The sequence below is a fragment of the Corvus moneduloides genome, chromosome 2 (assembly GCF_009650955.1).
Source record: "Corvus moneduloides isolate bCorMon1 chromosome 2, bCorMon1.pri, whole genome shotgun sequence".
NCBI classification, from domain to species: domain Eukaryota; kingdom Metazoa; phylum Chordata; class Aves; order Passeriformes; family Corvidae; genus Corvus; species Corvus moneduloides.
The window spans coordinates 88,743,200-88,759,825 of NC_045477.1; the positions used below are offsets into that span (position 1 = coordinate 88,743,200).

The 16,626-nt window shown below is 40.7% G+C and overlaps 1 protein-coding gene across 3 annotated transcripts in view; it reads left to right on the forward strand.

Moving 5' to 3' along the window:
* Positions 1 to 16,626, forward strand: part of SLC9A7 (solute carrier family 9 member A7) — an 80,624-nt gene that overhangs the window by 17,258 nt on the left and 46,740 nt on the right. For all 3 annotated transcript variants that reach the window (XM_032100252.1, XM_032100250.1, XM_032100251.1), the window contains exon 2: positions 15,640 to 15,839. In XM_032100252.1, the coding sequence (XP_031956143.1) occupies positions 15,640 to 15,839 (200 nt within the window). The remainder of the gene's footprint in view (positions 1 to 15,639; positions 15,840 to 16,626) is intronic.

Here is a 16,626-nt window from a genome sequence, read left to right on the forward strand (position 1 = left end):
AATACTGTAAAAATAATGACTGTCCTACTCACACTCTGAAAGTGTACCAGATCAACCTGCGCACTGCTTCTGTCCATTCTGAGAAAATGCATCATTGTGTTCGTGCCACTGTGCCTCAACCATGTTTCAGCTGTACTAGTCTAACTTGTGCTTTATCTTGGACTCAAGGGTGTTGTGTTTCTAGCAGCAGTGAGGATCAGCTCCTAGATACTGTTGGAGATAGTGTATCCAAAATAGCAAATTACCTTGAAATTAGCAGCTGACTTGAAAGGTCTGCTTTACTCCTGGTGGTGTCTGTCAGCTTCTGGAAGAGAGTTTGAATGTGGTGTATATCAAGCTGTAACCATGTAACATGTGTCTCTGAAGGAGAAGTTTTCTTCCTTCCTTCTCCTATTCTTTGGGAATGTGATGGCTACTCCCGAGGTACCCATGAACATTAAACCCTGCAGTGTGTTTCCAGGGCAGTGCTATGACCTCACCTTGCAGGTGAGGTGTTGTGGCAAGGAACAAGATCTAAAGCATTCGCTGCATCTTTCAGTTGTTCCTTTCTGATGCCTGCAATTGGGATTTTCTTTTCTTATGCTCCCACATATGCTCTCATGTATCAGTGAAACTTGGAAAGCCCACTGCTCCTCTAAACCAAACCCCTAAATATTTATTTGTTCACGAATGCCAAGTCATGTCCCCTGGTGAAAAGGCGCTTGTGGTTGTTGGCCTTACCTGGTGGCTCCTATGGGTTCAAGATAGGAATCTAACTCTGCAGAGAGCATGGTTTTGCTTTAAGGCTTCGTCACTCTTGGAAGAGACCCACCTTGCTGATATCCTTAACAATTTTTAACAAACTGCACTAGGATCAAACAAATGATCCTAGTGCACAGAATCTTCTGTGAGGTGTAGCAAGGCTAATCTTAGAGCAAATCCAAGGCATGCATTGGAATGAGGCTGGGTTTTATGTTTGAGCTGTCTGACCCAGTGCAATGTTCTCATGTTCTGCCTGCTGATTCTGGGAGTGGAGACCAATTTTCTAAAACAAACTGAAATGAAGTTTATTGTGCTGTTTGTGCAGAGTGGAACACTTCAGTTTGCTTTAGAAAATTTCGTTCTGTGCAGAAACACACCACTAGAGTTAAAATAAAGCAATGGTACCAGTGATGGAGGGAAAAGAAAAGCCAGGGAATGTGGTTTTGGTTACAGCTTCTTTGCACTTTGCTTCTTGGGAAGCGTTTTTGTCTTTGTTTTGTTGTCAGTCAGCTTGCCATCACCCCCTTTTCCTCCCTCTCTGAGCTAGATCACAGTGCCATCCCTGCTCCAGCATCCATGTGTTTCCTGGTGTCCCTTGAGTCAGTGCTGTAGTTTTGATCAAGGTAAATGTGGAAGCCTAAATATACAGAGCTGTTTCTATTCTTTCATAACCAATGGCAGAATTGTGATGGAAGCCTCTTTGGAAATACTCATAATTTTGTTTGGATTTTTCTTCCTAGCATAGTAAGTGATTCTTTTAACAGCTAAAATACCTGCTCTCACTATTGCCACTTTCTGGTTTGTTTTTTAAAGAAGTCTTGACTTTCTTTTTTAAATCTCCTTTTAAAAATCTTTTATGGAGCTCTCTAGTTAAACTTTTACAGTTAATTTACTTTAAATCACAGGCATCAATGAGGCAGGACTAGAAGATATAAAATATAAATTTTATTTGACAGAACTTGCCCTGCTTTTATGAGACATTTCCTCAGAAACTGGAACTGTGAAATGTTGTTCTGACAGAAATATTTTTTACTCCTTGTCTAAAAAAAAAAAATCAAGTTACTTTTTGTGCAGTCATGCCTTTTGCAAAATCTACAGCAATATTAGATGAAGATACCACAGTGACTGCTCAGCCTGTCAGTATTGGATTGCAAAGTCTTGAGTCTTGTTGACATCTTTGCAATTTGTCTGGCCTTAATATTTAATAAGCCCCATACTCTGCAACCTCAGTGAAGGCAGTTCTTTTAAAAACCACCTTTTGCTTTTGCCAGAGTTCTCACCAGACTCTAAAGTTAGAGGTGTGCTTGCAACACCATGTCTGATGGGTAGAGCAGTAATCAATTTAATGGCTCCATGCTCCTGTTTTATTAAACCTTCAAGGAGTTTGCAGAATGAATACTTTGTATAGCACATCAAGACCTTGGGTTTGCTCCTGATCACTGGGGGCTGTGGCAAGGCTCAGGCTGCCATTTTAGGAGGATGAATATTAGGAGTGTTCAGGTAGTGCTGCAGCCTGTGTGTTCTGGTTGTCCTCTTGTTGCTGAGTGGCTCACTGGGACCTAGACTTTTCCAGAGGGAACACAGGAGATGAACGAGAGGGGCAACCCGTATCTGTCAGTGAAATGGCAACAGTGAAAGCAGCAGATAAAGGTCTGCTAATGCACTAGGAAAATGCAGCTGAGCCTGCTCCATAAAGACAAATTTTTGTATTTGTCTCCAGTAAAAAGCCATGGGGAATCTTGGAGAAATACAGTCTGAGTAAACTTGTTTAGGCAGCATCTGTGAACATAGGGGTTCTTTCATTCCAAACTTCTGATTTGAGCTCTGTTTTTGTCTTTGTATACACCGGAGTCAATTTTTAGGACTGCTAATCATCAGCAGGTTCCCACCAGTTGGACTTACTTGTCATAGTGGAAAGTGTTCATCCTTTGCATTATGAATGTAAATTTGCTAGCTTGACTTGGAGGCTGTTGTTGAAACTGTTGCCTCTTCTGGTTTTTGGGCAGTCTAAGTAAAGAATCTGACATCCTTCGTTCCGCAAACCCTTAGCCAGTAGGAAGTAATGCACAAATTAGAAGTATTTGTCATTACATTGGCATATTTCACCAAGGAAATCTGTGCTATAGTTGATAACATTTTGAATTACTTTTGTGTAAGAAGCTGGGTAGCTGAAATGGAAAAGCTCTTTATGTGGTTTGGGAGTTTTCTAAACTCTTCCAAAACATTTCAGTCTTTAAACCCATGGAAGTGGCTTCTTTTAGGTCTCAAAAGGTTTTTTAGGTTTTAGCAAGTGACATTCAGCGGACATCTAAAGTACAAAAAAAAGTAATTTATCCTTTTTTTTTCTTTTTTCCTGGAGTCTTGAGTAAATTTTTGGTCATTTCTTTTCCTCTGAAGTTATAACAGTTGCAAGTTGCAGATGCTTTGTCCTAATAGGTCTTTAAATTTTGTATCTGAGCTTGAACTTTTAGATTTGTTTGTCAGACTTAAGTCGGTACTAACTCTTCAAGACTGTAATTTGTTTTGTTTGCAGCTGCATACTCTTCTTTTTCCCCCCACCCAGCATGATGAACAGCCTGAAAGAGAAATGTGTGGGAGCTCTCACAAACTGCTAATGGCTTTTAAAAGGCAAATCGTTAAATCAGAACTCTCTTCAAGTGCACCAGGGATTTTGTGTCTGAAAAAAATGAACTTCATTTATTGCACATCTGTGGCTTTTTTAACACGAATTCCACAAAAGAGATTCAGTGTCTGCCTATGAGGTGTATGTGAACTCAACTGTAATACTTTGAGACATATTAAAACATATCTTCTGAGGTGTAAAAAGTATCATGTGCTGAAAATGCTCTGTTGAACTGGAAGCCTCAAGCAGAGGGCTGAAAGGAAAAGTTATTGCTCTTTTGACTTGGTGCTTTGAACGCCAATGGGAGAAATGGGAAATCCGAGGCTGACTTATCTTTGTTTTAACACTTGGCTGCTTGGAAGAGGAAGAGATGACAGCTGTTACCTGCTGGCTCTGGGCAAGAGCCATTCACCACTTCTAGTGGCTTCCCTAAATGTCAAGGTATACGGGGTGCTGGTACCAAAACTAAGCTTGGTGGAGGCAAAATAGAAGCTTGCAATGAGTTGCCCTAGATACTTTACCTCCACTGAAGTAAATCTGGGGTCTTTATGTGCTAGCTACTGGTCCAGCTTTTGTGCTGTGAGGATATTAATAAGTGCACACACACTGCCATTTAATTGCAAATTCACAAGGTAAAAAAATCTTGTAGTAAGTACTTTTTAAAGTTTTAAGAGGAGTTTCTCCAAGTATCTAATTAGTCATCTATCTCTTAACCATGTTTTCCAGCAGCAGTAGTACTAGCACGTAATTTTTAAAAACAAAAATCCAGTTGCATGTTCTCTGAGGTAGCTAGCTCTCTCCATGAGCAGTGTTGATGGATGTAGAAGGTCTCAGCACTTAGGGGAGGGTGGAGTAACCTTTTATCTATACATACCATTGTTTTGTGGTTTTTTTTTTTCTTCTGTCAGTTTCAACTACTTATCTGATACCAGGGCCCTAACAGGCACGTTGCTATTAAACGAGGTACTTTTTCTGTGGTTTGGGATGGCCGTTGCAGGCTGGGTAAAATGCATTATAAGGTATTACACGTTGCTGTCCCTGGCTCTTGTATTATTCTGTGATGCATTTTCTTAGTCTAAGAAAAGAGTATCTTTAGAGAAGTGAAATTGAATAGAAGCCAGAATTAGCTGATACTGTATTTTACTTGAAAAATCTAAATGGAAAAGTGAAAAGAAAAGGCTGTGAAGGTTACATCTGAGCAGTGATGTGGCACGTTACTTAAACTCATGGATACAAAAAAGGTGAAGGATGTGCATGGTGGGCAGCCGTGCTTGGTTTCCTGGCCTGCTACTCTCTGTGCTACCTCTTGAGTGTGGGTGCAAGTCCATCCCCTGTCCTCTAGTTTTATGTCAGGTGGGAGTTGTTCATACTTCTAGTGGCAAATGTATAAATTCACAGGCTTTTGTAATTATCATGTGCAGTTAATTATCTAAAGAGAAAGTTGACTGAAGCAATTTTCTAATTGAACTGGTTAAACATAGTTTTATTGATGAAAATGGATATTTTTGAATTCATATAAATCATGTCACAAGAAAAAACTTAGGGAAGTTTGGAGGGTATTTTGGTGATGCGTATCTGAAACAGCCCCGAAAGTGCTATGATATGAAAAAAGTGAAATGAATATCCTTCTTCTGGCTTGGTATCTTCCTGACAGGGCACTCATCTACCTTGGGATGCAAGAATTGCTTTATAGTGATTATTTTGCACATGTCCAAACCCAAAATTTTAGTGTAGGGCTGAGAGCTGTTGTGTTGAAACTGTGTGAGAAAACCTGCTGTCTCAACATGAGAACTTCTTATGTTTGATCTTGAGGTTCTTGATCTTGTTCAAGAGAATATGCAGGGGAGAGGAATGAATAGCCAAAAGGCAGCATAGATAAAAAAAATATGCTTTATGCACTTGAAATGGCTTGTTTAAGAGGAAGCTCGTGGGATCAGTCTTTGGAATGGAGTTTTACTACCTACCTTTTTCTGTCCTGCTGAGGGGTCTTGCACCAAATCCCTGTGGTGTCAGTGGCTGCCCTGGATGTCTGTGGATTACATTATTCTATGTAGCAGCAATTGGCTGCTCTTCACTTCTAGTAACTCTGATTTTATTAGCACTCATCTGACACCTTTGGCCTGGAGGAGACGTGAAATCATAGGTTCCCATCCTCTTCTGTGCCACTGGTGAGTCATGCTGGAGTTAGAGTTGAGGTGGAGTGCAGAGAAGAGATGAAATGGATGTGATTGCTTGGGCACCATGTTAGCACCACTGGTGATAAAAAAGGTGTAAGGCATAGCAGAAATGTCAGGCTGCAGCAGCACCTGGGATCTGTTTGGAGCAGGCAAGGAGGCATCGGTGTGCAGTGGGAACAGAAGAAGTTAGTGGCTAGGAACTGTAGGGTGAGCTCAGATGGAAAAAGGTAAAGCTTGTGCCAATTTAGGAGGAAAGAAGGAAGGTGGTAACAGGCTGTGAAGGGGGTTGGGAATTGCAGCTGTGGGACCTCTGGACAATTGTAAGCAGGCTGAGCTTTTTTGTTACAGCTCAAAGTGCATTTTCTTCTTCTCCAACTCATGTGAATCAGTCAGGAAGACAGAAGTGTCATGAAACTGCTCATGCACTGCAGGCCATGGCAGAAGTCATTTGCTGGCTTCTGCAGTTAGTACTAAAACAACTGCTTAAATTTCAAACTACAGAGGAAAACAAGTAATAGTAGATTTCTTTGCTCCTCTGGACAGCTGTCCATAAGGTTCTAGAGGAGCATTTGCCAGCTTTTTTTTTGGTTCAAAGCACATATAGTGGGATGGATGTTAGAGCAGCTGTACAGTGGGATTGAGAATTGTGGTGTGGTTGTGGGAAGGCCGTGGTCAATGAAGTGCCTGTGCTCAGAGCAGTCACCCAGAAAGGAGAAATAGGGGGAACATGTGGCTTATTGGCTCTGCTTTGGGAGATGTCTGTAAGGGGCAGGTTGCTCCTATGTGACAGGATAGATCTTCTGTTGGATTGTATATGTTTGGATGTTGTAATAACAAGGCTTCTATGGTCAGACATAATGATCACAGAAAGCCAGAGTCATCATCTTGCTGCTATTTCTGTCTTTTGGGTCAGTGCATTTCTCTGTAAGCCACAAACCATTTTATCTATAAGTGCTGGTTGGTTTTCTGCCCACAGTTACGGAACATGGAGCTTACCTCAGCAAAAAATTATTTTCCTTGAAAATTCAGTTAGCTTGAAACCTTTGTCTCTTCTACATGTAGAAGGTTATGTAACTAGAAAGGGCTTGGTGCAAAAAGATCTTTGGGAAGAGAGAAGTACTGGAATGTTTTCAGTTGTCTCAAGGAGAACTTTCCTGATACAAGTTTTATTTTGTTCACCTTGTTCAAATTTCTTTTTGTTCTTTTCTTCCTAAGACTTTGTTTTGGCCCCTGTCTTAATCAGAAGTTGCCAGAAATGGTTTTTAGGATGAAGGCCTCCCTACATATCTATTACTTTCTTCAAATGAGTGAGGGCCTGAGGCTGGGATGTCAAAATACTCCTAGTGAGAAAACAGAGTTAGCTGCACTCCTTGTAGCTATTGTGGGATCTCTGAACCCAAACCTGTACCAAGATGGATGTATTTCCTGCCCCTTCCCCCTTCCTCCTCTCCTTAAGTCAAACTTTCAAAATTAAATGACAGCATCAGCACAGAGATTGTTGCTGCTTAATGAGTTTCAATTGGGTTACAGATTGAAGCCTGACTCCTTGCAATGACAGATTAATAACTCCTTCTGCTGAAGCTTTAGGAGGGGGGATAATTATTTTCTGGGCTCTTTTTTTTTTTTTTTTTTTAGACTGGAAAGCTCATTTCTTGTTAGTGCCTGAGCCAGGTGCTATTACTCTAAATCTTTTTGTAACAAAAGGTTTGACAGTAATATTTTTCAGACTCTGAGGAACTTGTGGCCTCCTGTTTGAGATCTGCTGAGTGTTCTAGCATGCAAATGGGAGAAAAAACAGTAACAGAACACAAGGATTAAGCAGAAAGCTTTCTGTTATACACCATAAAACTCCTGCTGGTCCTGCTATTAGTTCTTCTTGGTGCCTGCCAGCATGGTCACTGATGAGCCCGGGGGAAAGAATCTCAGTGTTTGGGGTTTTACTCATCTGGCTTAGAAGTCTGTATTGAAAGAAATGCTTCAGCTCTGCTGCTGCTGCAGGGGATTGGGACCAGTTGCAGTTGGCACTCTGTTAGGGAGTCACTCCTGTGTGAGGGAAGGAAAGGGAGCCACAGTGGGGCAGAGGTTGGTGTCTTTGTGATGGCCCATTGCTGCTCATGCCTCTAGGAACCTATGTGGTATTAGTACGTGTATGGCTTTCACTACTTGTGTTTTATAAATAAGGAAGGAAACTTATATTTTTAAAAGTATAAAGGAGCTTTAAAAATTTCATTTATGAAGTATTTAACAGCAAATGCTTTGTTAAATCTGTGTTGCATGAAACAATGTTTATGTGGTAACTAAACTTGCCAACACCTGAGTTTAGTTGCAGACTCTGTAATCTCTGACAAATACCTGTGCCCTTTATAACTGTGATATTTTATTTCTAAGTTGAGACTGTCTCTTTAAATTGTCTTCTCTGGCCTGTCCAAGGTCTTTCACTGAGTCATTACTGAGGCTGGGATTTGGCTCAGAAGACTTGACTCATAGTCCCGTGCTTGGACCAGAGGCCACATGTGATTACCACAGGACAGCAGCTTCTTCTGGGGCCGACTGTCAGTTCAGGCTGTTTGACAGATTGTTGTTGGGTTGGGGTGTGTGTGTTTTGTGGGTTTAGGGGTTTTTTAATGCTTTTAAACTTTTTTTTTTGGTTTTTTTCTGGAATTTAGGTTCTAGGGGAGAATACAAGGAGCAATTTTTCCTACTAGCTATCATTTTGCCACATATTTGTGGTCATATTTCTGTGGTTGCTCTATTGCTAATATGGTCTACTTGTCCCTCCAAATTATTTGGAAAAAAAAATTCTGGGGTTATAGCTCTCCTGTGCAAATGTAAAGCTGTATGTGAAACTTAATAGTTCTTCAGAAACTAACTTTTGAAAAGCCAAAGCAATCTTCTGTTTAAATCTCTTGATAGTTGTATTTTTAAGTCACTCTTTTTCTTCCTTGAACCTGTTCTTTAACCCCATCATCAGTAAGAATGTGCATTACAGAATAAAGCATACCTGCCTGCCCCTGTAGTTCATAGGTTTTTTTACCATTTTGCTATACATGTAAGTATGTAAATCACACTAACATGACACAACATAAAAAAGAGCTAGATCCCTACACTCCTGCTAGTTCTTTGGAACCAAAAGCTTGCGATGAGGCATGAGTGCACAGTGCACACATGTCTGGCAGCACAGAGCCAGCAAGTTAATTTGACATTTGGTTCTGCACAGTGTGCCAATAACCTTTTTGTATAATCTGCTTATTTAAATTCAAAACTATGCTTAGTTTGGCTCATTTTAAAAGTGAATAAAATGCTTACTACAAAGATGCCCTTGATAGCATACTGCTATGTCTGCCTACAATGAGGAAGAACTACCCGCTTGTTTACTGTCTTTTAACTTCCCTATCTAAAATAGCCCTAAGGCAATGACAAAGCCTGACCTTGAATCTGTTATTCAGAATTTTAGGGTTTGGATAGCCTCAAAATTTCTTCCAGACTTCAATAATCGGCATCCTCTGCTTTCCTTCCCTGTTGAAAAATGCTGGGTTTAATTTTTTTTTTTTTTTTCTGAAACGTACTGAGAATTTGTCATGTGCTTACACTGCTGAACATAAACTGCTTCCCATTTTTCAAAGTTTGCATCTTCTGCAGTGATGTGACAAGCTGGTGAATGTCACACTGGCAACACTGCACCATTGAGAAAGTAGATAATAGATTGGCCATGCTGAGTGCAAGACAGAATCACAGAATCACAATTAGGTTGGAAAAGACCTCTGAGATTGAATCCAATTCAGGACCAAACACCACAGTGTCAAGAGACCATAGCACTGAGTGGCAGTTTTTTCTTAAACACCTCCAGGGATGGTGACTCCAGCACCTCCCTGGGAAGTCTGTTCCAATGTCTAATCAACCTTTCTGTGAACAAATTCCTCCTAATGTCCACTTTGAACCTTCCTTGGCACAACTTGAGGCCATTGCCTCTTGTCCTGCTGCTTGCCTGGGAGAAGAGGCCAACCCCCACCAGCTGTAGCCTCCTTTCAGGTGGTTGTAGAGAACGATAAGGTCTCCCCTGAGCCTCCTCTTCTCCAGGCTGAACAACCCCAGCTCCTTCAGCTGCTCCTCACAGAATGTGTGTTCCAGACCCTTCACCAGCTCCACTGCCCTCCTCTGGACTTGCTCCAGCACCTCAATAGTCTTCTTGAACTGAGGTGCCCAGAACTGGACACAGTACTCGAGGTGTGGCCTCACTGAGGCTGAGTACAGGGGAAGTGCAGATGCTATCAGAGGCCTGGAGTTCTGCAGAAACTTTCTTAACCCTTCCTCAAGGGGTTGTACAGTGGTGTTCTTCTGCCCTCCTGTACAGGGTAGTACATTGAATGGCAAGCAAATGGTAGAGAGAGTGAGTTGCTAGTGCTTCTGGAGATGGTATGTAACATGTGATCTCTTTTCTTTTTTAATATGCAACATTATTGGCTCAGTTCTGGATCAGAAAAAAATGCTTGAATTATTTTGTACAAGTGTTGAAACTTCCTCATAAATCACTGTGAAATTTAAAGGTGTGGACTGTGAGGTTCAAAGGCTGACGCTGTAATAGGAAAAATACTTTATCTGTTGGTGTTCAGGCTATTTAAAGTAAAGCTTCCCAAGTGTGGTATCTTGATGCACACAAACATCCAGTAGAAAAGTGATCTATGTGATAAACACTGTGTATCATTATTAGTCTTTCACCTTGAAAATACATACAGGGCTTTCTTTCATCCTTCTTGCCAAGTTTTTTTTTTCAGCTTTGTTTCTTTGTCCTCAAGCTGGTAAAAAGTTCAGTTCGGAAGTAGGGAAGAAAAATCTAGACTTTTAAATATAAGAAATCCTCTTTTTCATATTCTTTGTGTGTATTTTCAAAAGCAAACAGTATTTTACTCTCTATCACCAAAGAAGCTAGTGTTCAGGTACCTAAAATGTGCTATTCTGCCTCTGTGTGGGCTGCACTAAGGGAAGACAAACCTCTGCCAAGCGAAGACTGGCTTTCACCACTGAGAGTGTTGCCCAGCTTCACAAACCTGTCAGCGGTTTGCTGTAGTGTCCCTTCCAAAATATACTATTATTGCACTAAAAAAAAGAGAGAAGTATTAGTAACAAGTGCTTTATGTGATGTATCACAATAGCTGCTTTCCTGTACTTATGTGGAATTAGCTGAATATCTCCTGGTCACCCCTTTTGCCTGCTTTTGATAGGGTCAGTTGAAGCCCAAGGCAGGTGGCAAGTCAGGGTGGACTGAGGAAGTAAAAGCAGCCCCTTCCTAGTCTGCTGTATATTTTTGGCTTTTATGATAAGACTCATTGCTATTTCTTCTGCTCTGACTTAATGAGTTAGGAGTGTAGTCTGTCATTTAAACAAAATAAAAACTCAGCTCCAAAGCAACAGAAAACCCCAAGACCTGATCCAGAAATCAATTAAGTTGATTTTAAAGAAACTTTTGCAGTATAAAGTATCTGTCTGAGGGGTCCAAATGTTCATGGGAAAGATCTCGGGAGGTAGTCTTGTCCAGCCCTTTGCTCACACCGGGCTCCCACAGCTTGGGTTGTTCATGGCCGTACTCAAGGGAGTTTTGGCTATATGCAAGGAAGGAGATTATGCAGCCTTTGTGACAGCCTGTTCTGGTGCTTGGCCACTTCACTGTTTTAAAAAACCAACCTTGCCTAATTTTTTTCGCCTGTGCTGCAACAAGTTTGTTGCCTTCAGTCCTAATCACTGTGCACTTTCCAGAAGATTCTGTCTCTCTCTTCTCTGCCTCCCCAGAGAGTAGCTGCAAACAGCAGTAAAATCTCTACCGCGTCTCCTTCAGCTTGAAGATTGAAAAGGGAGGACCCTCAATATTCAGTGCCTGGCCCTTTACCAGAAGTGTACGAAAGAAACTGTATCTAAACAGGTTTGAGCTCACAGATTGATCCAGTCCACTGATTTACAGATCAAGTTGAATTCACTGATCAAACTGTGTGATGTGAAGGGTGAATGCCTCTGGTTCCTGCAGCCAGCTGCCAGCTGGCGCTCCCTGAAACCTCAGGGCTACTTCCGCAGAGAACTGGGCTGGAAATCACACAGACCACAGCTCTCACCAGAAAAAGGTACTCATGGTTGTTGTGTGTCTTTCTAAACTCATGTTCTCACTTCAGTGACTTCTGTACTCAAACAAAACCAAAAGTAAAGATGACATTTTAAATGGTGTATTGTTAGATTGGTGTTGCCCAATCCAGTTGCATCAAAGGAGGTTTGGATTGGATATTAGGATTGTTTTATTCACTGAAAGGGTGGTCAAGCATTGGAATTGCCCAGGAAGGTGGATGAGTAACTATCCCTGGAGGTGTTTATAAGATATGTAGGTGTGGCACTTAGGGACATGGTTTAGTGGTAGACTTGGCAGTGCCAGATTAGCAGCTGGACTCAGTGATCTTAGGTATTTTCCAACCTAAATGATTCTATGACTATGTCTGAAATCTAATATTTTTCATTATCAATAGTGATTTGTTTCAGAAGGGACAAAATATTCCCAGGTTTTAATGCTTCATTTCTAGTAAGATATTCTTTGTGTGCAACCTGCATGACCAGCATTGTACAGGCAAGCTGCTGGCATAAATATTCTCTCTGTTAAAAGTGAGAAAGCAAGTCATGCATACAGGGTATTAAGAATTAGTTTTTGAGCAATGATGTAAACTTGCCCTTGCAATAGTTACCATAACCCAAAATGTTGAAAGTAAGGCGCTTCTCAAATTTTGAAGTATTTGTATCCATTTATAGTTTTTCCTCCCTTGTGACAGTCTTCCAATAAAAGGCAGTGCTGGATTTATTTGGCCTAGAGGTTTTCTTTTTGAAGAGGTAGAGTGCTCTGAAGCAGTCAGAAAAATATTTGCGTTCTTGATCTAGGTTCTCCATAAACTCTTCAGCAGTGACCCCTCAGGCAGGAGTAATACAGAGTTTATGCACTGATTCTTCTATATCCGTTCCTAGATTCCAGCAACCGTTCCTTGCTTCCAAATAAACAACAGAGCTATATTGAATTTATGCTTATGTTAACAGCCTAGAAGTAAGTCTTAGTCTAGGCTTGTTCACTGAAAAATTCCGGGTATCTCTCTTTCTATTCTGTTTTTTTCCTCTTACCTGCAACTCTGATGTTTCAGAAATGGTTGAAATCAAGTATCCAGAGAGAATTACAGAGGATGCCCTGGCCCTAGAAGGACTTTCTGAGGCTATAAATCAGGCAGTTTGTTCTGCCTGAAAAGCATTTGGGGTTTTAGTTTTTTGTGATCTTGGAGGGCTGACCGAGCTGTCTGAGCTTCGTTAATGTTGTTTTATCAAGTGAGATGGGATGTAGAAAATCACATAACAAGTCCACTAAATTTTTATCATGTAAAAGTTGTGCTGTTCATTGGAAAACTGAAAATTCTTCCATATACTTTTCCACAAAGACTTCAAATTTATTTTTAGAAAAGCACTAATAACTTCTGCCAAACATGTGCTTTAATGTTTCTATTTAATGTTTAAAACCTGTTGGTTTGGAACTATATGATATATATATATATATATATATATATATATATATATATATATTTAGCGGTATGCCTATACCTTTGTAAAGTCAGGGAGATTTCCATTCTTCTAATTCATCTTTTGAACTAACAAATGTCCAATATTTTGCTAATGAAGTTGGCCATGGAATTTGTGTGTCTTCCTTGGGCCCCTTTTATTTACATACTTATTTCCTTTAATGACTGAGCTGTGGGTGGCTTTACCCACTTGACTGCTTCTGACAGCCTTTTGCCTCAACAAAGGCACCTGCTCCAGGTGCACCTGCTGCAAGACAGCACCCTGACTCCAGGGCCCACATGTTCCTAAACTGCATGGTGCTCAGTGCAAAAAACTAATCAATTTTGGTGTTTTATCAATAGGAGGTATATGAAAATTCCCTGTACCTGTGTTACTGGCCATAGGATAGTGAGGATATGGGGTAGAATGTTTTACTTCAAATGCTAAGTACTAGTTATAAATATAATTGGTATGTTTTATTATGGAGGAAAATGTATAAGTGGATTATATCCAGTTACACAGTGCAAACCCCTCCGGCTCTCAGGTTTCTCTTCGTAATGCTATAGTAATTGGGTTTCCCATCTGCTTTTGCAATGCATTCACTAAGGACAGTCTCTGACCCTAAGAATCTATTACATCTACCAGTGTCCCCCTCTCTATTCTCAGATGAGTAGCAATATAGAATTGGCTTTGTGCCACAGCTGTGTATAAGCTCATCTGTACAGTTTTCTTTCTGCATTCTGGTTTACTACAGAATTTCTGGCTGATGCTGGTTAGATCAGCTTTTACCACAATCAGTCTTCCTGATGTATTTTGTGACCATAGCTCTTCCTAGCTGTGAGCAGTGTGAGAGCAGCAGAAAGCTTAGGCTTCTTGCTGGGTTGGTGAAGGTGTCTGTAGCCGTAACTGGTAGTGCAAGTGGCTTGAAGGTGACTGGCTGTAACCTGTCACTTTGTGCAGAGCTGTGTTTCTGCCTCATCCATCATATGTAGCTGTAAAATGCTCCAGTGGTGCTAGGAGATGCTTCTATAAATCTGTGTTTTTAAATCATCAGCATTTGAAATTTCAGTAGATTTGTCTTGCTTAAGACATTTCTTCCCCTGTGTTCTGAGTATGTGCTTCCCTTTTCTAAATAAAACGTATCTTAATATTCCGATTATTTTGGAATGATCTTGTTGCTGCTCTCTTCTCTTGATATTAGAGAAGGAAGGCTGGAAATGAGCCTCCCACTAGTGCCACAGCTGCTACCTGCTGTGGCAGGTACCTTGCACTAAAACAGTTTTGTCACTATGGACTTGAAGAGAATGGGTTATGTTCCTTGGATTGGCTTTTTGGGGGCACAGTTTGCTTACTCTTTGCACTATGTCATAACAAAAAGTCTATTTGGCTTCTTTGTTGTGTGGGGTAGATTTTTGTTTTGTTTTGTTTTGTTTTACCTCATTCATTTTCTGGTTATTACCTGTCAGCTTCATTTACTATCTGGGGAAACTATGGGTGCAGAGGTGGGGTTTACAGGGAGCAAAAACAACGTTGACTACTGACTTGTCAACAAAAGCATCAAATATTCATCTTGCAGTTGTCCGGAGCAAGGATTAAATTGCCCATCATCCTAGGGCAACAGGGGAGCCTTTAGTAAGTGGGTATCAATTTGTTTACTTGCCAGACCAAAACCCATTTTGGCTGTTCTTATATATTCTCTCTGCAGAAGTTCTTTTCTTAGTACATTGTGACAGGAATGGTTCTCAATTAAAACTTTGTGCTCCTCCAGCCCCCTGGCATTAAGTTACAAATTATTTTTGTCACTGTCTCTGATGCATTTGTTATGGATAGTATCTTCTGGTTGGATTCTCTCTGCTGGCTAAGTATTATGTTCCTGAATCCTGGATCTCTTAGGATTGCTCATTTATACCTTATTGTATTTTTTAATGTGAAATGTGGAAAATGCTTGCAAATGACACGTAGTGGCTTCTTTGTGCATGTCATCTGACTTTTAGTTTTAAAGGTTGTGGAGTACACAGAAGATTGTGCAACAGGCATTTTTTACTTACCTAGAATTGTGAGACTAAAAACTGCATCCTTGCTGCACGCATAAAATAATATGGCAAACGTTACCATTCCAGATCAGTTACGGTCACATGTTTCCAGCAGTCATTGTTTTCTGGCAATAGTGTGTTTGCTCAGTTCTTTCCTAAGGCAAGTGAAACATATTTGATGTGTCCTAATGTTTGGCCTCTCATGTGACTGGGGGTTTACACTTTTGAGATGTGAATGAGGGTGAGGAAGACAAAAACTGAAATGGAACCTTTTGTTTGTCACTTCAGTCAGGTAGCAGATTCTTCAAATTCATTGGTGGTTTTGATGTGCTCAGGGCCTCTCTTTCTCTGCAGAAAACTGATAGTAACAATTCACTTCAACGTGTTTATGATGAACATATGCTTGTAAAGTCCATCCATGATCCCTTGGATGTTGTTTGAAAATTGTAAAGGTGCAGGAGTAGCAAATCAGCCTCCTGGATTTTTACCTCTCTTCCAGGACTCATAGTTGGGGTGATCTTGAGATACGGGACTCCCTCCACAAGTGGCCATGACAAACCATTCAGCTGCTCGCAGGAGGACAGGCCCTTCACCACCCTGCTGGTCAATGTCAGCGGCAAGTTCTTCGAGTATACGCTCAAAGGGGAAATAAGCCCTGGGAAGATCCACAACGTGGAGCAAAATGACATGTTGAGGAAGGTGAGGCTACACCATTTTTTGTGCTTGGCTGAGTGTTTCTCCTTCATCTCTGCTTCCCTCCCTCCTCCCTTCTCTATCCCGTTTGAACATTAGGTAGTGTCAAGTGTCAGTATTCGTGATAGTAACAGCACTTCAATGCTGAATTCAAAAGCACCTTATGAACTATATCACTGCTGGAGAAACTCTGCTCTGTTACATGTATGTAGTGCTTCCCTAAAGGCCTTGGTTTGAAGACTTAATGTATGTTTCTAACATCTGTAGAATTCACAGAGACCAGCTGAATTGAAAAAAAAGCCTAGCACTGTCTTGTATAAATGCAATATAAGGAAAAGTATAATTTCTTAGTGAAAAGTGATTGCTCCTTGTTGGTTTGGGTTTTTTTTCCGCTAAGGTTTTAAAATCTGTTTGTTGCCAGGAAATAGTTACTACTTCCACCCTCTAAACTACCAAATCAGACAGTCTGGTATTGGAAGTGAAATTCACCCATCAGCAGCTATTCAGATGTGTTATTTGCCTTTTTATTCAGTGTCAGGAATAAATCACCTTTTGTGTGTATCAAAGATAGGCTTTGAAGTATAGGATTGTGATCTAAAAATACTTCTTTCTGCAGACTATGAAGACAGCTTAGCTGTCTATGTGTATCTGTCTGCTGTAGGTATCTCAAGTTAGCTGAAATGAGCCCTACTCTAGGAGGGCACAGTTGTAGTGTTTGTCTTCTAACCTGTGCTTAGGCAGAGAGTGAAGAGAGCCTCGTTAGTCTCACACGTGTGAAGGTCTTCTGTTTGCA